Source organism: Bombus pyrosoma, linkage group LG4, assembly GCF_014825855.1.
Source record: "Bombus pyrosoma isolate SC7728 linkage group LG4, ASM1482585v1, whole genome shotgun sequence".
In the NCBI taxonomy this organism is placed as follows: Eukaryota; Metazoa; Arthropoda; class Insecta; order Hymenoptera; family Apidae; genus Bombus; species Bombus pyrosoma.
Window position 1 is genome coordinate 5087772 of NC_057773.1, and position 21018 is coordinate 5108789.

At 36.6% G+C, this 21018-nt stretch overlaps 2 protein-coding genes and 2 long non-coding RNA genes across 9 annotated transcripts in view; 1 reads left to right on the forward strand and 3 right to left on the reverse strand.

Annotated features, from left to right (window-relative positions):
- On the reverse strand, positions 1–5314 carry LOC122566563 (kynurenine 3-monooxygenase). Its single transcript, XM_043724010.1, has 11 exons — positions 4810–5314; positions 4616–4685; positions 4024–4214; positions 3867–3915; positions 2431–2518; positions 2190–2361; positions 1659–1910; positions 970–1056; positions 694–834; positions 223–384; positions 1–131 (listed from the first exon to the last, which is right to left on the reverse strand). Exons 1-11 carry the CDS (start codon positions 4858–4860, stop codon positions 33–35), a joined length of 1362 nt encoding a protein of 453 aa, XP_043579945.1. The 5' UTR covers positions 4861–5314; the 3' UTR covers positions 1–32.
- A 1380-nt stretch (positions 5315–6694) lies between these two features.
- LOC122566557 overlaps positions 6695–21018 on the forward strand; it is a 44382-nt gene continuing 30058 nt past the window's right edge. For all 6 annotated transcript variants that reach the window (XM_043723994.1, XM_043723991.1, XM_043723995.1 and 3 more), the window contains exon 1: positions 6695–7139. In XM_043723994.1, the coding sequence (XP_043579929.1) occupies positions 6710–7139 (430 nt within the window). In that variant the 5' untranslated portion in view covers positions 6695–6709. The remainder of the gene's footprint in view (positions 7140–21018) is intronic.
- LOC122566571 lies at positions 7955–9368 on the reverse strand. Its single transcript, XR_006316553.1, has 2 exons — positions 8963–9368; positions 7955–8497 (listed from the first exon to the last, which is right to left on the reverse strand). It is a non-coding gene; the product is annotated as an uncharacterized LOC122566571 (long non-coding RNA).
- LOC122566572 lies at positions 10449–12932 on the reverse strand. Its single transcript, XR_006316554.1, has 3 exons — positions 12264–12932; positions 11126–11275; positions 10449–10728 (listed from the first exon to the last, which is right to left on the reverse strand). It is a non-coding gene; the product is annotated as an uncharacterized LOC122566572 (long non-coding RNA).

Here is a 21018-nt window from a genome sequence, read left to right on the forward strand (position 1 = left end):
TCCAGGTAATGGTACACTTTATATATTTGTATTCAATAGGAAATGCTTTTTCTTCCAAATGCGTCCACTAAAGGAGCTGCCAGTATTCCAAAAATCAAGAACAGCGTACACCAACCAGCCCTGCGTACTATCTATAAAGATATAATACTTTCTTCGCATATATATTTTTAACAATATTTACAACTGTTATATATCTCTCTGATATTTTTATTAATATTTCACCTTGTCTTGCCATTCCTTGTTCGCGACGCAGTCGCGAAACTTCATCCTTGAAAAATGAACCGTATTATAAAGTGGTATCCATGTATTTGGAATTTTTCTATAGAGGAACGTGTCTAATCGTTTTCGAAGGAGGAACGATTTCCTTGTTACCAGATCCCTCATCTGAAAATTTTACACCTGTACATTTTTAATCTTTATAATATTTGATATCGTTGAAATTAACTTTAATCAATTAACAAATTTTCTTTCCTCCGTTAAATCCTTCAAATCTTGCTACTTCTACCGTAGCTATGACATTATTCAAATCGACCTTAATCGATTAAAAAATTATATTTCCCTCATTAAGACTCTAAGCTTTACTGCATAAAATAAACTTTCGTATGATAATTAAGAATTTCAGAAGAAAGAGACTCACTGTAGAAGATAAAAATTATTTTTCACTTCGATAGCATTTCAATACGAGAAAAATACCTCGATATAATTGTATATGGCAAGATCGCTGCTAGCATGTGCGTCCTCGCATCGAAGTTCCGTGAACTTTGGAAGAATCAAACTGAAATCTGAGTCGTAGCGTTCCATTAACTCATCCAGTAATAAAATATCCTCGAAACCCTGGCAAAGTAAGAAAATAATTTATAAAAAGACTCGTGAGGCCATTAATAACGATGGTTATTTAAGTAACAGGACCAAGATTATGGAAGATATCTTTTATGAAGCTAAATAGACGTGAAATCGAATGAAACTAACCGTATTCATTCCTTGGGCGTAGAAAGGCACCATGGCGTGAGCAGCATCCCCAACGAGAAGCGTTTTTCCAACGTGATATGGTTTGCACTACAGCGTGTTTACAAAAAATAGAAAGATAAGCTAAATTTAATTAAAACTAAATAGATGGTTATCATTCCAAGTACATACGTACTTGATTAATCATAATTCGATTACCGATACTCATTCGTATTTAAGTTGGATAAAAATATATCTTATCTTGAAAATGTGGTAATACACATTTTATCCTTTATAATTTCTATATCTTTACTCACCTTTATATAGTTTGTCATGTTTCTTATTTATTTATTAATTTCATACTTATCATAAATATAAATGAATAAACGTTTCCAGTCTAACAGCAACGAGACTCGAATGGAATACTATTCCATACACACACTAGATGTTATTACTTAATCAATTCCATAAATTTATTTTATTTATTCCGAGTTTGTCTGAAATAGTCCAAATGACTAGTTCGAATCACAAAAAAGAGACTGGATAAATTATTGAAACTGGAGGATTAAAAATATATAATCTTGCGTAATTTGTCATTTCAATATCTTAAATGTAACGAAACAATCCCAAGCTTTGAAGCGTATCTTAATAAGATAAAAATCATCTCAACTAACGTCTCCTTTCCAATTAACAACAAATCCACTCAGACTCACCTTAATAGTAATCAATGTCTTTGGTTCCTTTTCGAAATAATCCTTAACTATCTTCTCCCTTCCAATTAATTCCAGTAGGTCCGGAAATTGCTCTTCGAAGAACTTTAAGAGATCCTGCGGCGTCTTCAACTTGTCCAACGTCGAGAAAGGGGCGAATATGTCACCAGTGAATGTGTGGTCGTCATTAGGCAAGGCTATCATCATGAATTGTCCCCGTGGCCAAATATGAAAATGCTGACCACTCATCGCAAACTTGCAATCCAAGCGAGGTTTTCATATTTTCAATGTTTCGTGAACAATGTCAAATGACTGGTATTTATTCTATTTATCCGTTTCTTTTCTTTTTAAATTATTGTACATGGGATCGAAAATGAAAAATTTAATAATATGGAAATTTCCAAGCAATATTTTTCAATTCTCTTTAGAATTGAAAATCCGTTTTCCAATTTAAATCCAATTAAATAAAATCGCATATAGAGGAAATTAATTGAGGTGTGTAAAAAGATTGTGGGGAAGAAAAATTGCAGTTACCTCGTTATTTTTCCCAATAGGGACGAATAACTCAACGTAACCATGTTCAATGTATGTTTGACTAAAGTTGAACAGCGGCCTCTTCGCCATTACTCTTCTGATAGTCGAGTAAGCACCATCGGCGCCGATTATCAAATCCGCTTTTACCTCTTCTGTTCTTTGAGTCTTCGTGCTACAAAATTCAACAAGCTATACGCAACGCAAAATAATTTTCTAAATTATTTTATGAAGATATTCTTACTCTAGTATCTTCAGCTCCCCATTATCTAAATCCGCATCCACCACTTTCTTGTTGAAGAAAAGATTCACTTCTGGGTATCTATCGGCAGCTGTTCGATGAGGTAAAATTAAAAAACAAACGAAGAAAGAATAAATAAAGGATAATTAAATATCGAGTTTTGAAATGTTTGATTTCTAGAAAATTTAACATCATTTTCTATTCTTTATCAAATCGAATAAAAAGAATTCCTATCATGTTTATTAAATTCAAAAAATTCGTAGCGATATATTCTACTATCTCCTCATATTTGAAAAATAGTGCTTGATAAATACTACTTCTAAAAGAAGTTTTAGATTAGTGAATTGATGCCAAGATTAGTAAATAGAAAAGGTGTAATTTTTCAATGAAAACATTAGATCTTAACATTTTAATGAAAATCCAGTAAAAGATATACGAAGCCATAGCTCGAATGTCCGACTGAATTCGGCTTGTTCAGAAATTTGCTTTATAATTTCATTATAATTTCTTTTAATTTTTAGAAAACATTGCTTCCACCGCAAGAAATTAAATACTTCAAAATCCTGCCTGCTTTAAATATTAGTAGAAAATATTGTTTAAAAAAGGCATATCTTTTGGAAAAGTAGTCACAAAGCTACCTAAACCTACAAGATCTTTGACAACAGATGGTAGAAGATTTAAAGGTACTTGTGCAAACCAAAATAAAATAAAAATGAAGAATAGAAAAAGTCTAATTAATTAATTTAAATTTAACGCCGATTAATTTAAAACTATACGGATTAAAGAATAGAATGTGTAGACATTATCTTGTATGGAAAGTTTCATACGTATTCATGTACATATCAGATTAAAATGGCACTGGGGCGTTTCACGCAGAAGATCGTAAGAAGCACGAGCTAGTAGTAGCAAGAAACTCGACACGCTCGAATTCTTGTGGCTTCACGCACCACCGCGTTATCGGATATGCAGTCATTTTTTTCAACATAAGAGCATCTAGTGTTCGTTCGCGATACTTTTAAATCAAGATCCGATTTTTATCAAAATGATTGATCCTACAAAATCTTTTGGTTAAGTTTAGATTAGGGTTTTCACTGATTAGCCGACTATCCGATTAATCGGTTGTCAAGAAATCGACACATCGGCTGACTAGTAATCCACGACGATCATTTTCAAACGCCGCTACAAAGCCATCTTTATGATTGTGTAATATTACGAAACGAAAGCAAAAACTTTTTCACATTTTTTGTTACACTTATCTTATTACGTCTTGTTTTTAGTTTTAAGCAGCTTTCTCTTATCATAAAATTGAAAAATAACGATCAAAGTTCCTAATTAATTGGTACTTATCTAAATTGTTTTAATAAATGTTAATTATTATCTTTACCTAATTATTTGAGAGAGAACGATGTACGTCAATGAATTTCTGAATATTTACTTACCATTTAATAGAACTATGTTTAAGCGTCGTCTGCTGACTGAGTAAATGCACTGCAAAGAAGAGAGAGAGAAGGTGCCAGAAACATTCAAAAGTGGCTACTGCCTTTTAAATATATAGAAACTTTCATAGAACAGTAGAAGTTCTAAAAAATTGCTCACATTTCCGTTTACAATGTCGTAAGGTATGTCATTCAGGGTACCATCCTTGTTGTGAATCATCCTACCATGCATAGCAATGCCATGACCATCGATCACTGCCTCTTCAAGACCAACTGCCCTTAAAGCTTCCCGCCCTCTGACCGACACAGCCAAGTCAATGCTCTGACCTCGAGAATACTCCACTCTGATGTCTAAATGGTGACAAGCGAATTTTAATCTTTACATCTCTATTATCTTTCTAAAAAACAAAAAAAAAAAAATGGCAAATACACGATATTTATTTATCGTAAAAGTGAATACGCGTATGGAAGAATATGAAGGGATTTTAATGCTCCGAAGTCACTTCTATCACAGCAACTGAACATTGAACAACAAGAAAGAAAATACAAAAAGCTTCTCGTAAGCATCGTAATTGTGGGAAATATATGTTTAGAATTCAAAGTTATTAAGCAATCCTTGTGAAGTAAAGGAAAATCGGAAATTATCTTAAATATATAAGAAAGCAAGTTATATGCTAATTTAAAATCAAAAAGAAGACACAACAGAATGTATATATATATATATAAATAGTGAAAATTCTTAAGAAGTTCACCTGCGCGATACTCGTAAATGTTCACAGAATGGCCTCTTTTTGCGAAATAGCAAGCTGCCAGAGAACCAACCTAAAAGATCGAAGACTCACTATATCAATTTTCCGGACGAGCTATCCTTAAAATTTCTAGTAAAAACTTTTCGAAATATTATTTCTTTCGTAAAGGAATTATTTTCGAACGTCAAAACACGTACCAAACCACCCCCGACGATGGCGATTCGCGACTTTCGATTGGTGGCCGCCATGGTATACCGTTCTGCACTGAAGCCGCTGACCAACTACCTGTCCTAGCAAGATCCTCGTCTTACCGTACACATTTACTAACGTACATGGTGAGCTACGCAATACTAATCTCAGATATCGTTGTGATTTTTCGACAATTCCAAGAATTTTGGTAGAAACGCAACTTTCTTTTCGGAGGTATAGAAGATGCAAGGATCGATCAGATTTACCGTGGATCAAAGTAGATTTTTATCAGAGACAATTTTTAAGTTTCCGAATTTTGGGAAATATTTGAAAGTTTAAAATAACTTGCTGGTGGAAAAATAGTATCTTAAAGTGTATCTTTGGAAGAGATAAGATAGAAGAAACTTTTGATCTTCGCCAGCGTATTTTGCGACGGTATGATTAAAAGCAGGTGTGTGTATCTGAAGATATCTTTACATCGATATTTATATCGTTCTAATACCTTTCTCTTGTAATACCTTTAAAATTTAAAGATCTCGTTGTCTTGTATTTCATAATTCTTGTATTTCATACATTTATCGTATAAATTATTTTATAGATTGTTATCTCCTCTTTCTCTTCGTTAAATGCATTGAGAGGTATTAACGGATTATGCGGAGATCATATTTTAATACGACTTGAATTCTGACACCGTTCTCAGTGGAAACTAGTTGGTTCAATCTGACCTTCGCGTATCTATTCAACCGAGATACTATGGTTTTATATACGTAGCGGATTTAAATCACGAAACACAGAAATTCTCAAATGTCTTTTTAAAATCTTTCGCAGAATCTTCCAACGTAAGAGAAAATGGAAAGAAACGGAGACTCATTCGATGAAGAAGATAAGCGAGATCATCTTCGAACGCAAAAGGAAACAAAAATCATCATAGATCGCCCAACTCAAGAAGACCAACCCAATAATTTCCTATAAAACTGAAAAAAGAAAATTCTTAAGAATCTTAAGAAATTATCCCAACGCAAGGAAAAGGAAAAATCCAAAGAAATTACCCGAAATTCAAGAAGGAAGAAAAGTCCTGCTATAGTACGCTACATTTTACATAATATACGGTATAGCGTAGTGATAATAACGTAAGCTTTGACCGAGCGCGCGGTCCATGACAATTGATCGCAGGTCACAATTCCCTTGAACATACCCACTCGCTGATTGATGCGAACCTTTTATTTCTGCTTGCATTTCGACTTTACGTTGACTTCCATTTACACTATAAGGTAGAATAATAACCATAGAATTTATACATAATCAAAAAAAAACATACATGTTATACGAGAACAATAGACATAAACTTACTCATAAACTAAAACGCATACGCAAGAATCGGTATAAGTAGAACGGCAAATTCACTTTGACCAATCTTTTCCTTCATGATTACCCCTATTCCTTTCGTTTTCTGCTCTGGCCAGCCGCTCCTTTGCGTGGACAGCTAACCGGACGGAAAAGTTCTCTGCTTCGATGCGCTCCCTTGTGGACCAACTGGACAGAGACTCCGAGGATAGGCCAATGGTCAACCCGAGTTCCGTGCATAGTCTCACTCGGTCGATACCCACCGGCCAAGTCGCATAATCTAACTTTGTATCACTTGCTCATAATTGTACATAAAACTGCAGGAATAAAAGTTCTTGCCACACTACTAAATTACCTCAACGCAGAAGAAAAGAAAAATCCTTAAAAGACCATCTCAACGCGAGGAATAAAAAGGGAAAACCCTCACTCAGCGAAACGAAACAAGCCCAAAGCCCAAACAGAAACGTAAACCATAATAGAGGAATAGAGGCGCGAAAAAGATTCTCGCTGGCCCATAGCAGAGATTCGAGGTGCTCCTGGCCGGTCGCGCCAGGGGGTAGCGCGATGAAGCTGAAAACGGCGACGAACGTGGCGTGCCCGTCGTCGTCGTCGTTGTCGTCGTCGGTTTGCTCTGCGGCGCTGTCCGAAAAATCAAAAATAGCCGGTGTGCCAGTCAGTGCGGCGATGTCGACGGCGAACGACGTTTCGACGGTACGGTTCGGCCGGTGGTGGTGGTGCTGGCGGAGACGAAGGAGGAATACTACCTACGGGCCAACGACGATGCCGACGGGATACGCGAAGACGATCGTCCTTCTCGGTGTTTTCGCGGTGTTATGCGCCCTCCTAGGCACCGTGGACGCCGTCGCGAGGACGAAACCGGACGAGCCTCGGTCCAAGGGTGGCCACAAGGACGCTGAGCCTGTCATCGAGGAAGTTAATGCCAAACAGCTCGAGCGACTCCTCAACGAGAAGGACTTTGTTGCCGTGTATTGGTGTAAGTGTTACTCTCATCCTGGGACTGTGGATGTTTTCGTTTTGAATGGTATTCTTTTCTAATGAGAAATTTCGTGCCAATTTCATTCTAATTTGGTTCCAATTTAGTTTGAATTGCCCTTTTCCAACGGCAGAAGTTTCGTGGAGCGACTTGGATTCTCTGCTTTGGTAAGAGGGTGGAGCAAGGCGATGACGATGGTTGCTGTCCCTCCTTCGTTCTAACGCTCTTTTCTTAGTTTCTGGATTCGTAAAGTAATTGATTCTGAGGATTTGTCTTGTAGATGCTTGTTGAGGTTTTGCGGAAGTTTTAATAGTTCTGACTTCGATAATTGGAGGGTGTTTGTTGGAGTTTTGAAAAGATGTAGTTCTGAATTTTAGATCGATGGTTAATATCTTGTATTTAGGTCCTGTCTTTTAGGACCGATATTTTAGTCTGATATTTAGGTTCTATAGTTTCGGTTCTCTCTTTGTGATTCATACATTTGTGGGTATAAACATTTGTGGGAAGAAATATTTGTATAATCCTGGCTTTGATAATACGGTATCTTAGATTCTATATTTTATGATCATATCGAATGTTGCATTGTTAGAGAGACGTTTGAAAAAGTATTTCAAACATAATATGGACAAGAATATATTTCACTATAAACACGTGTTAGCTCATACACACCATCAATAATTCATGAACAGCCACAACATAATTAATGAGAAGAAAATACTACTTCAAACTTAACCCTGAAGTATCTTATCGTGCTATAACACCCTTCACTCTTTATTACTTTAGTCACATGCAGGCTAAACTGATCAACTTCATCATTTAGTTTCTAAACTATAGTCATTTAATCTCTTTTAATTAAGATAGAATATCGGTGGAATATCACCACATTACTTAACATTGAAAAGATTTAAGCAATTCTACTGTCTATATAATCCTCGAAGATCATTGTTGTCAGTGAACAATATTTTCAACGATGTTCCATTCATTTTCAAAGACTATTTGAAGAAGAATGACGGATTACAGACTTTGAAAATTGGAAGATTTCGACGTTCCAGACTTTTGGAAAGGCATTAGGTCTGTCGATTGCGAAAGTGAATTCAGGAAGTGCAGAAGCAATGCGACGTCCGCCGACACGTGGCAGCTACTCAATCTTACATAACCCGTTTATAGCCTCAGCCCTTTTGCTTCTGGTACAGCCAGCAAATTCTTCGGGGTACCTCGTGCTGTGTGCTCCATCCCCCTTTCTCTTCCCTTCTCTATTTCACTCTCCATTTTCACTCTTGCATTCCTCTCGGTTCAGCGACTCTAAGGCGAAGCTGGCTCTCGATCCTCCTCCATCGCCTTCCAACTTTTTCGCTCCTCTAAAAGAAATCTGGGTTAGAATCCAAATTCTTTGAGGAAAGATTATACTAAATTAAGAAACTACACGCTTAACGTAAATATTTTATTCTCAGAAATTTGGTTAGAAATGTCCGAGACATTTAACGTGACAGTGAAATCACGTGACACACAAATAATCGCTCTATATTGATAACAATATTTCGAAATTCAATGAATATAATTTGGAATCATCCTCTACGAATTTTCAACTGACTGTGTTATCAATTAGACAGTACAGTCGATCGATAGAAATTTCCTTTACTTTCGTAGATTATTATTTCAAGACATCTATAACATATCAAAATTCTAAACTGACTTCTTCTATCAATTATTACATTTAAATGCCAGATACTTGACCAACAGCGTATTTTTAAAGATTGATGGAATTTATCAGACCATCGCACGAATATTTGTAAAATTTTCTTGGCTGCAAGACGCCTGCTCACCCTTCCACGTTATTCGTCCTCTTCATCTTCTTCTTCTTATTCTTGTTCTTGTTCTTCTTCTTCTTATTCGAATTACATAATCCGTGGCGGTACCGTAGTGGGTGTCGATGAAAGCCAGAACTGCAGCACGCGATTCGTCATTGAGATCGTTTTGCGTGCAAAAGACGACAAGTGAGACGTCAATACGTGCACGGTTTAATGTACCAAGGCGGGGACGCGCGTTCACGCGTTATAAATAAATCTCTCGGCAGGAGATTGACGCCTCTGTTTCTCGTTGAAATCGTTGGTCTCGACCATCTTCTTTACCTTTTGTCCTCGACAAATCTCCAGAATGAACGATCATGCCATTCCTGACGAACCAACCCGTTGCTGACTCCATTTTGCTGACTCCATTGCAGTGACGTTAATAATCTGCAAATTGTTTCTTGCATTATTTTTACCGATAAAAAATAGAAAATCGAGGATTATTGTACAAATAAATTTAGAAATATTTATACTCTTGTTTGTTTCCGAATGAAAAGTCTTCGTTTCAAGTCTTCGACTTCATCATGCAAGTGCGTTAGGGTTGTTGATAGATCATAGTATTCGATATAATCAAAATCAATATTTAAAAAATCAGTTTGTCGTAATAAGTAATTTGCAAAGTAATATTAACGTTTCGTTTAATATTATTTTTACGCAAAATTCTTCGCAAGGGGTTAACAATGGATGAAATAGATTTTCGAAGAAGACGATTGTACATAAATTCAGTGGTTTCTTTTCAAGGAGATTTTTCATAAATTCGGTGATAGATAGATTTTCAAGAAAGTAATAAATTCGATGTTTCCTTTTGGTCTCGAATTTCAATTTGGGAGAACGACGTTGATGGAGTGTACAATTATATATAGGAGGTAATATACACGTTATTCACGCGGATTGCATTCGCATGACAATTAACAAGTATTAAATTCTCTCCCTTTGCCAAGTGGAGTCGACTCAGTAGGACAAGCCGTCTCGAGGTAAACGCGAATCTTCGCAAGCGTCTGCGTCTCTAATTGAAATAATGTGACTTTAATAATAATTCCCTATCAAACTGTACGTTATTGTTTTTCCATCATTCGCCGTTTCGTGATTACGTCATTCTTTGTTATTTTTAACAAAACAAATGTCAAAACAACGGAAGAATTTTTACTATGAATCAGAAAATTATTTCCGCGGTCGAAATATACAGGTTGACGAAAATGTATGAGACAATAAGACAGGAAAGAATTTTCTAATATTTTTCTATCTAGAAATACATATATATTTTATTTATAAATCGTCAAGGCTCTAAAAGTAATAAAATCGTAAGACAATCTTGAAGAATTACGACTTATAATAGCAGAAAAACGAATTAAAATTCTTCGCATGTTTTAACATCAGAAAGTTATCTCATGTATTTTCAAAAATCGTTACCACAGTAAAATGAATATTTGATAGGACAAAATTTTTATTTGTATTTGTAACTTTGGCCTGTTCTTTTGCGAATTTTTTGCTAATTATTTTCTAACTCCGTGAAAATATGTAAAAAGTGTAAATTTACAAACACTCTTACTATTTCGTTATCTCAGAATCTCAACTCTCTATATATATTTCTAAATTTAAAGTATCGAAAAATTCTTCTCATCCTATGATTTCATAGATCTTCGTTACATCCTCTGCTATGCAAATAATTTTGACTTCACACGCTGACTTATTTATCTCTGAGGATAAAATGTACCCAACAGGCGCCGAACGAATTGTTGATCCTACAAAATTTTTGGATACAGCATGTAAATATAGAAGCTGGGAACAGAAGCTGGCACAATAGAACGTTTATCAGAACATGAACAAACAAAATCGTTCGCACTTTCTATATAACACGAAACGCAAGGTAAAACGTTTACATAAAATTTCCAATACGGTATCCAGTGGATCTTTTCACGTGGATGCAACTGGTGTAACGATTAGACGACGAACGTATCGATTTTGACACTTGGTTCGAGGACAACCGCAGAATCTTTCATTGATACTCCGTCCGCAGTACGAGAACGTAAATTTAGACGCTCGCAAGGTGGCTCGGTGCAATGGAAGTTTAACGAATGCATTAATCACAGAATCATTTAAAATCGTAGTTAAACGCGTAAATATAGAAGCCAGGGTTACCTCGGTACAATACGTGAAGCCTGTATCGAAGCATTGAAACGTGGGATATAAACAGAGCATATGAAAATAGCTGGCACATTGCGTGGATGACCATAAAGTTTTATGACGTTCTAAAGAGAATACTATGCTCCTATGTATATTATGATAATTCTGAAAACAGAAAAATATTTGATAGAGTTGCTTTATGATGTTTCAAAGAGAATACTACGTTCATATAGGTATACACATGTTAGAATAATTTTGAAAACAGGAAGAACTTTATAGCAAATATGATAAGGTACATGATGACATAATGTGCGATTAATTAACTGAAAAATGGAAAGATAGAAATAAAAATCTGTTAACCATCGTTTGTTAGACAGTTATGGCGCGAAAGCGGAAGTGAATGATAAATGGATTAACCTTGTACGAGAAATTGAGTGAGAGATAGTGTTACAGCTGAGGCGAAAGCCGATGGGAGTTTATAAAGTTGGTCTGGCTGTGATTTTGTTGCTCCAATGCAAGAAATACGCCGGCCACTGACTCACAGTGTCGTGACGCACACAAATGTGAACGGGTGGCGATCGTGACATATCAAGATGTGTTGCCAGCCGTTCGTTTAATTCGATCGATAGAACTCGCGTACATCGTGCTCATAATTTAACAACGAGACGATGAAAATCGTCGGGTCAAGGAGCTTTTTCACGTATGTAATTGCAAGACAATTCGTCGTAACATGGAGTATGACAATTTAATTAACATTGACAGACGAGATATTTAAAGAAGATGCGTAAACGTTGAGTTTAAGTTTAGAGAATTATTCATCTCTCTAAAGAAATCGAGTAATTAGAAATGATTAATCAGTCAAATTATAAATCAAAGCTCTCATTATAAATTCAGGACAAGTATTCTTTGCCTCATAAGCTTGATCTACCCGCTATAAACGGAACTTTGAGGAACAAATTGTGATTTCTTATAAAAAGAAAATTAAATTTTCTAAAATATTATATATTTCTTAAAAAATAAATCCAACAAATTAGGAAGTAAAATGTAATTAATACACCGGTAACACCACGGGTTCTATGATGTGGTATAACAGCTATACAAGATCGACGTTCTAAAGAAGCTCCCAGTTCTACGATTAATTTTAGTAATTTACCTCGAGTCATCTTGCTTTATTTTTTATCGCTATTTTCACATTCAAGATCAAACGAAGAACATTAGAAGAAAAGAGACAAAGATTGAAAGACACTGGCTGGTAAAATGGCAAAGTGGAGCATGACGAAGTGGCACATGTAAAGATAAACTGTCACCTGGTCTAACGAGGGTTAAAGCCTTTCGAAGGCAGGAGGTCACTGGTTATCCTCCTCTTCGTCTCTTGACAACCTGTTCTTAGTGTATACTCGTGTGTCACGTCTCTCACGTATGTCGCGTTCTTCTCGAGACTCTCCCCTGAATCACGTTTTCATAATACCTCCTGACGTAATAGCTAACACGCTAAAAGACGAACAAAATAACCAACAGCAACGATTCACGTCGAAATATCTCGGACGATTGCTATAGCTCTTTGCCAACAGCGAATGATCATACGAAATCGGATAAAACGCAGTTTTTAATTGCAGAACTACCATAAAGTATACAACTTAACGAATAGGATTTATCAACTCTTTTGCTAGGAAAGATATATAAAGTGTCCCATGCAATTAGGACAAGCTATATCTGTAAAATATTCGAAATGACAGAAAATTTTGATAAGTGAAAAGGCATTTCATTTTGAAGAAACATCATAACAATTGTTTTAACACCTTTACTTTATCAAATTCGACCAAATCGCAACTATGAGAAACGCAGCAAGACATACCCCAGCCAGAAACCAAATTCCGTCAATTAAGTAGAAAAAGAAGCATAACCGAAAGAATCCAAGCTTAAACCCGATTATTTCTTTTCCATCTGAAAAACGGGGCTTCTTTGGCTTTTTCCTCGACTATCTTCGACGTCGTTTTCGTGACGTAACGGAGTTACTCTGAAAATACACCGGCGCGAAGTCGAGGAGGAACGTTTCGTTGCGGTTCATCCTCGCCTCTGTTAGCCTCCTGTAAAAATAGTCTCTCGAACATCACAAAATCTCTCCCGCACTCTTCTTCTTCTTTTTCCTTTATTTTTCTCGTGACGTGAACGCGTAATTATTTATTCGGTGAACTTTTATAGAAAACTCCATTGGCCGGGGTTCTGGTCGATCGGTAGGAAAGGAAGAGCGACACCTCTCCCGAAGCTTACCGTAGCAAGGCCGGCGCTCCGGTAGCCGCCACTTTTAGCACACGTTCGAGTTATTTTAGCGCTTGCCGCCAAGCCTATCACTATCGTCTCGGCTGAAAACATACCGTCCTCGACCACCCTACGACCGAGATCGTCCTCGAGTCAACAGTGTTGAGATCGTGCAACTGGAACCACCTCCAGGTAGACGAAAATCTTAATTGGTTCGAGGAATAACATGGTTAGGATGGGGGATAAGGGGCGAGACTTTTTTAACAGAGTCGCCGTGAAGACCCGGACGACGAGCTCGAGATGCGGGCCTATTTCCAGCCGCTGTGTTCTCGTGGCTTCTTTGCCACGTGCACGCCGCTTTTTCTTCTGGTTATTTCGTTAAGTTTGACAAGATAAAGCAGATAGGGGAAGCGAGAGATCGTATTTTTCGATAGAAAACTGAATTTTCGAATTTTGTTTCTGTTTTTCGAGATTTGATTCGACACAGTTGATTTGGGTTACAGGTTCACTGTACATTTTTATACATTTGTAGGAGATTGAAATGTTGCGATGATACAAAAATGTGTAAAAATACACAGAATATCTCAAATATCGTAGAATGTTCGTTGTTGCATGTAACAGGTAAAACAAATCGCTGATTAAAATTTACTTCTCTAAAATAGAAGCACGTAAAAATATCGATTCGCATAAACATTCATAGTGTAATTATAGTTGTCTATTTATAGTTGTTTTTTTGCACAGTCTATTAAGTCGGTATTCTATTCGTTGCTCGTGTCAAACATAATTACGTTTCATAAAATCATAAGGTTTACGTGCCACTCTTGCCTACTAAACTTTCTTTTGTACTCCGTTGCAAAACGATACTTCTGATCTATTCTTGTACAAGGTATCATTATTTTTTATTCTTTCTGCGCAGATTTCATCCAGATCTTGTATATTACGTTTGGTGTTTAATGTAGTAGAATTGTTTAGGTTCTTTGGTAGAGGTTGTTACGAGTTCTTTGATGAAGTACTCTATGATCGAGTGATGTTAACAAATAAGCGTCATATAATCTAATAATAATAATCTAATAAAGAAGTTATTTCGTGTAAGATGAAAAGATCGTATTAAAAACACACGATTTTTAGCAACGGATGTATCTAACAAGCGAAAAGGGTTTCGAAGCGAGTAGAAACGATTATGAAAGATTAGACGCGTGCCAGAAGACAAGGGCACTGGAAGAGATATTTCCAGCCGCACTGCCTCGTTTCGAGCTTTCTGAAAAACGAGCTCTTTCCGCCCCGTCAATTAAGGAGAAGATTCCTTGTCCAATCATGTAGCGTCATTAACACGGAACAATTACCCTTTGATCCTCTTCCGAAACCCCTCGACAAGGTACCATTTTATAAATAAACGTTACAACCACGTAAATCGTGATTTATGTGCAAATGGTATGAAATCTCGCGATTCATCGATGATTTAGTTGGAATCCATCGAATGAAGAAGGAAAGGTCGGACTAGAAACAGGTAACATTGGCTTAGAAACACTGTTCGCTGAAGAAAATGGCTTTGCTATAGCTTTCGTTCCACTAATAAACTGTTCTGTTTTCTCAGCCGCGTGCAACCAATTCGACTGTCGTCTCGAATTTCACTCTCATTAACCTCGAAATTGCACGAGGAATCTGGAAATTTTCGTTCGTGGTAACGTTCTGTTAGTTTAATGGATTTACGATTAAGAGAAACGTGAGAATTGTATCTCCGCGCGATTTACAGCCGCTGAGGCTAGGTCATCGTTTTCAAGGCCGAATATCGCGCAAAGATCGCTAGGAAGGAACGTGGAGCATCTTTCGAAGATTCGACTAGGATCTAAAATTGTTTCACATGACGGTGCTTCGATGATTTTCCTCTTCCGCGTCATTTGGCAGCGCGAAACGGTTGAAATAATATTTTCACCTGTACGACTATTCCCTCTTTCGTGAAAATAGGAAATAAAGTGGCAGGAATTTACTAGAATATTGTATTCGAGGAACATATTTATTCAAGATGTAGATATTATCGTGTAACATTTTTTTAATCCCGCGCTGGACGAAGAGAGAAGTAACCGGAAAATTGATCGCCTCGCGAAAGAGAAGAAAACAAAAATGTGTAATCCAAGTTAGTTAAAAATTCCGATACTTTTTATTTGGAGAAGCGATACAAAATATCATTGTGTAACATTTTTATAATTCTTCGGTGAATAAGACATACAATAGCTAACCTAATTGACAATTAATCTAAGCAATCTAGCTAAACATCTAAAGTTGAAAAAGTGACAGATCTAAAGGTAAAAAATCAATCATCCTCCAAAGGAAAGGACATTTAGTCGACATACGTATAGATAATTGAAGACAGCCCATTGCTTTTCACCCCTAAGAAATAAATAATACTGCAGGGGAAGGAATTATAAGTTAGATTTTGATCATCTGAAGGTATTGTATAGTTGGCCACCTGTTCTGCGGGTTAATTTAATTATCGAGCTGCCAGGAAAAAGTGAGAATGAGAAAATTGCTAATTCAATGATAAGCACCGTTGATCCTTTGCCAACTATTCGCGTTGCTCGGATATATATATATACATGCGATACTATAGGTTGTTTATTCAGGAGTATAGATAGTCGGTGGTGTGTTTGCTTGAGCATGTCGTCGCTACTTTAATCATAGACTTACCGCACAGTTACGTTTTCCCTGTAATAGCTTTATAGTCTGCTCTCGAAGAACGACCGCATTCTCCTCCGTGTTGTTGCCTTGAAACCTCATTTAAAAATAATTCCACTCAATCATTTTGTCCAAAACTATTCCTCTCAAATCATCGTTCCGATCTGTGCGAGGTTCGGCCTGGTAAAAGTAGAATTGAGGAAGATGTACACCATAATCGAGTATCTTAAGAGATGCTTAAAAGGATGGAAAAATGAAAAGATATATGTAATTTAAGGGATTCTTAAATTAAAGGAAGGATAGAAAGGAAAATGTAACCTGGATACTTGGAGACTCGCTTGGAGGCTTTGAAATGAAAAGGAAGAGAAAATATTTCGCTATATAGGAGAACTATGAAATTTATGGTCTGGATGAAAATGTTGCTTTGTAACAGGTAATTCCATGTTTATCCGACTCGTTTATGATTCTCCGAGATTATTTAATGTCTAGGAGTACAAGTCGGTAATAAAACGATCGCAGGCATGCAAAAGATTCATTCGAAACCACATGCTACGAAGAAAAACAGACAGAAATTGGTAAAAAAACAGAAATGTGCCAAACTCGATTATAAAATATGGCGAGACAGCCGTAAAAAGAATTGTTGTGTAACATTGTTCCTTTGCGCTGGTTAGGGACCATATTGCTTGTACAGGTCACTGCACCTGATTATTATAGAACTTGACCACGAAATTTTCCATTGATTCATTCTCCAGTTTTTTAGAATCTTTTCTAATTGCAATTCCACCAAAATCGTACAACAATTAAAAAATCCAGAAAGATATTAAGAGCACACTTTCATTTATAGAATTTAGTTTTTAAATACTAGTTGTAAACAAATCTCTGTTTTCTTTCTCCTTATATATATACATATATCAAAACCCTGACTTCGTAAAATTTCACAAAGAAAGTAAAAATGGTAGTTAGAGTTTGTCTTTGTCTTATTCTACTTCAGAGTTCACAAAAAGATCTGTTTCTATATAAATCAAAGTCCCTTAATTTAATAATACAATTGTTCAGCTCACTTATGCTCCTTCGTAGATTACTTGTTCACTAAGTAAAATAGATAAAATATTAACTATAGAGGCATTTAGCCTATCTCTTTCAAAATATTCACAACTGGACCTTGCTCCAATTCAAATACAACGAAGACAGCTCCCCAATTAGAATCTCGATCCATTCTCGATTTTATCTCAGCGAGAAAAAAAAATTAAACGAATGATTTCACACGTGTGTACCACGGTATCAAAGGAAAATAATCGCGGCACGTGCTGGAACAGCCCCAATGGTGGATACCCGAGGATCGTGCATGGGTTTAACTGTTCTGCGGCGCAAACTCGAAGCACCCACGCGATGTCCCAAATCGTTGGTTCATCAAAAGCTCACCAATACCAACACAATCGCGACCCACGCGTCTACGCGAGACAAGAAATACGGCCGATTGAGTAGCTATCTTTAGAACCGGACTGGGACCCTGAAGATATGCTTCGAATGCTTCTTCCGGTATAAATAAAACCATCGACTGCGCGCTCCTTTCCCCTTTGCTCGACTAAGATCATTATCGAAAGGATCTTTAAATTTTCTATATATGTTTCTCTGTATCAATTCTGTCCTTTAGTCAATTTTTACGTATTTCTTCTCTTAAAAAATAGTTATATATGTAATTTATAATTTTATACAATAAAATATCATATAGGTACTTCCAATTCATTTCTACGTTAGATTGAAAATTATTTAATTCTTCTGTAAATCACATTACTCGCTTTTGAAAATTTCCCAGAGGCTTTCAGTTATTTATTATCTCTTAGATCTCAATATTCTACAATTTTACAATTTCGAGTTATCAGACTTGCCCATTTCTTTAATTTTAATTCATTTAACGTCCTACGACTTTTCGTCAATTTGGAATTTTCTGTTACTTTCAAGCTTGCAATTCGTAATAACCATCTCGTAATTTTTAACGATCCATCTAACATGTTAATCCTTAACTTTTCTCTCCATTTATCACGAAACTAAAAGGATCACCATCGCGTCTCATAAAGTATCTACTAAACTCCAGAAATAAAAGCCATGAAAACCTGCCTCGAAACAGTACAAAACACATGTTAACTTAAAATTAACCTAATCTCCAGTTTAAAGGCTCTCTCTTCCGCAACGAGGCACTCATACGAATCGTAGCGGTTGTCCATCGTAATCAATCTCGCCTAATCGTTGAGTACAAGACATCTGGCTGAAGCATATCGATCTACGTACAGTTACTCGCTAAAAAATTCGAACACCCGTAGAAATCTTTTATGAATATACATGTTATACATTTTATACAAAACATTGCGGAATCCTAATAGCATTATGATAAAATCCGATTATCACGATTATAGCGACAAAGGTTGAAACAAATGTAAAAACGTACATAGAGGCTACGAGATATTTAGTACAAATATAATCACAGAGTAGTACATACATATCACAGAGATCAGAAATGTAATCTAAACAGTCAATTATTCATTGTACTGATAAGCCACAATATTTAGCGAGCCATTCATACTGTATATTAATTTTTTGTTAAATATATGTCGTCAATAAATATCTTGTAGCTTCTATATACATTATCAGACTGGTTTCAAATGTTTTCAATATTATCATGACGGTCGTATTTCATTACTAGACAGAGAGATATTTATGGTGTAATGAAATTTCAAATTATTTTATATGTACAACACATACGATATATATATAAAATTTTTCTATCAGAGGTGTCCACCTACTTTCGTATTCCATCAAAACCACGTATCTGTAGCCTAAAAATACTTATGCATATCTGTATTACAACACTCGATCTTTATTCGAATGGAAATTTCTCCGATGTAATCGCGTCTGGTCCACGTGCCATTCGACGTTTCAAGGTGGCGAAATCGAGGAGACACTTAAGCGTGCGCGCGCGCGCTCTTCTTCGCACGCAAGAAAAGATAACCCCTGCTACAGCGAGAAACAGAGACGACTAGATCGAACGGCGGCCAGTGCCTAGTTTACGAGCCACTAAAAATACAAGAACGAGTGGCCTCGCCGTCCATCGCGACGTTTTACTTTACATTTCGTCTGTGGACGTCTTTTCGCGAGTACTTCTCGCCTTGGGGTGTAAATGGGAAGAAAATTGATGGGTGAAACGTGAGAAGGAAATGTGAAGCAGAAAAGAGGATGAGTGTCGTATGGGGGCGGCAGAAGTATGGTAGAAAATTCAGAGTCAGAAAGTGGCAAGGAATTAATAGAAAATTGGGGCGAACAAAAATTACATTTGCAGGAATAATAAAAACTTACATTATAGAAATCTGACAATTTAGAATTTCGAGAAACCACGGAAGATTGGAAGTTGAAGAATTACAAAGAATTAGAATTGGGAAGAGAATAGACAACTGAGAATTAATCAGAAAATTTCCAGAAGTGCTGAATAATGCGATAAAAAAGAGATTAGATAATATCTAGCATATGGAATTTTATATGAGTGTTGTTGTAGAAAATCTAGAAGCGTGCCCAATTATAAAATCTTTACGATCACGTCTTTCCAATTACAGCACATAATTGCGTTCAATAAATAATTGAAGTAATTGAATATTAATCTATGATTGGTTTCTCTTTAGCGTAGAAGAAATTAGATAGAGGAAAATATGCTAGAATTTCCAGGGCAGCAGTACCGATGATTCACAATGAGCGAACCGCGATCATCGATACGGTGAGCGTGAAATCGAATTCTAGCATATCGCTTATTTTTCGTTCTCGATTCGACGATCCATTTAGGAGTGGAACGAGTGGGTGGACACGATAGGAAATAAAAATAGAATTGTTTTGTGTCGCTCTATTTATATTTGTTTGCAAGTCTCTGCTTCATCAGGAAGATCAGTTCGAGATAGCTTTCGTATTCGACAAATCTGCGAGGATTATCGTAACTTTGCATTATAATCCAAACGAACGATTTATCCAAAGGCAAAACTTAATTCACTATTGACCTCTTTCTTCGCATTCGCGATTATTTAATTAATACAAAAATCAAATAAGAGTTTAATACGACGAATTAATCTTTGAAAGTTTCAGATTGCATGTAGAAGTTCTAAGCAGTTCAATTTATTTCTACTCAACATTTATTTCAACAAATTTAATACGCTGACTAACCAGCAAGAAATTCTCTCATGTAACCATCGTCGTAACTATTACCGCACAATTTCTCCCAACTTTCCACCAATGCAGAGACGAAGCGACTGGAATAGGTCCAATTTAATTGGCACATGTACTTCAACGTCTCGGCTGCTCTTTCTTTCTCTCTCTCTCTCTCTCTCTCTCTCTCTCTCTCTATCTATCTATCTATCTATCTCTCAGACTGCATTCTGCCAGCCTTGCACGCGGGGGTGTCCGCAACCAGCCTTTAAATCTGCACATCTTAACGGCATAGGTCTAACGTCCCAACGAGAACGAAACGTAAAACGACAAAAGCAAATAAAACAAACGAAAATAAATAGAAGCAGACAAACGAGGGTGAATCGACCGAGAAAGACAAAGGTAACTTTGTTTCTGCCGTTGCTTTAGATAAGCCCTGCTAGCCACCGCAAAAATAGAATCGAACACGAGAACACAGTAGCGTATTCAAACCGCGTGAGAAGAAGCAGCCAGAGCAAAGAAAGAGAAAGAATGAAGAAGAGAGTCGAATCCACCTCTCACAGCCTTTGTGGCTCTATTCTGAGGACGTGGTCGCCAAAAATGGCCACGTCCACCTGTTCGTTCGCTTCCTTCTTTCACGTTTCTCGTGATCCTTTTTGTCTGGACGAGTTTAAATCGAGATCTTGATCTCCTTAAGCGTCAAGATCGGTGAGAATGGATGGAGAAGCCGTGCGATGGGATACCTTGGTGTCCATATCCAATGATTGTAACCCAACACTCGCGTAAGTTGGTCG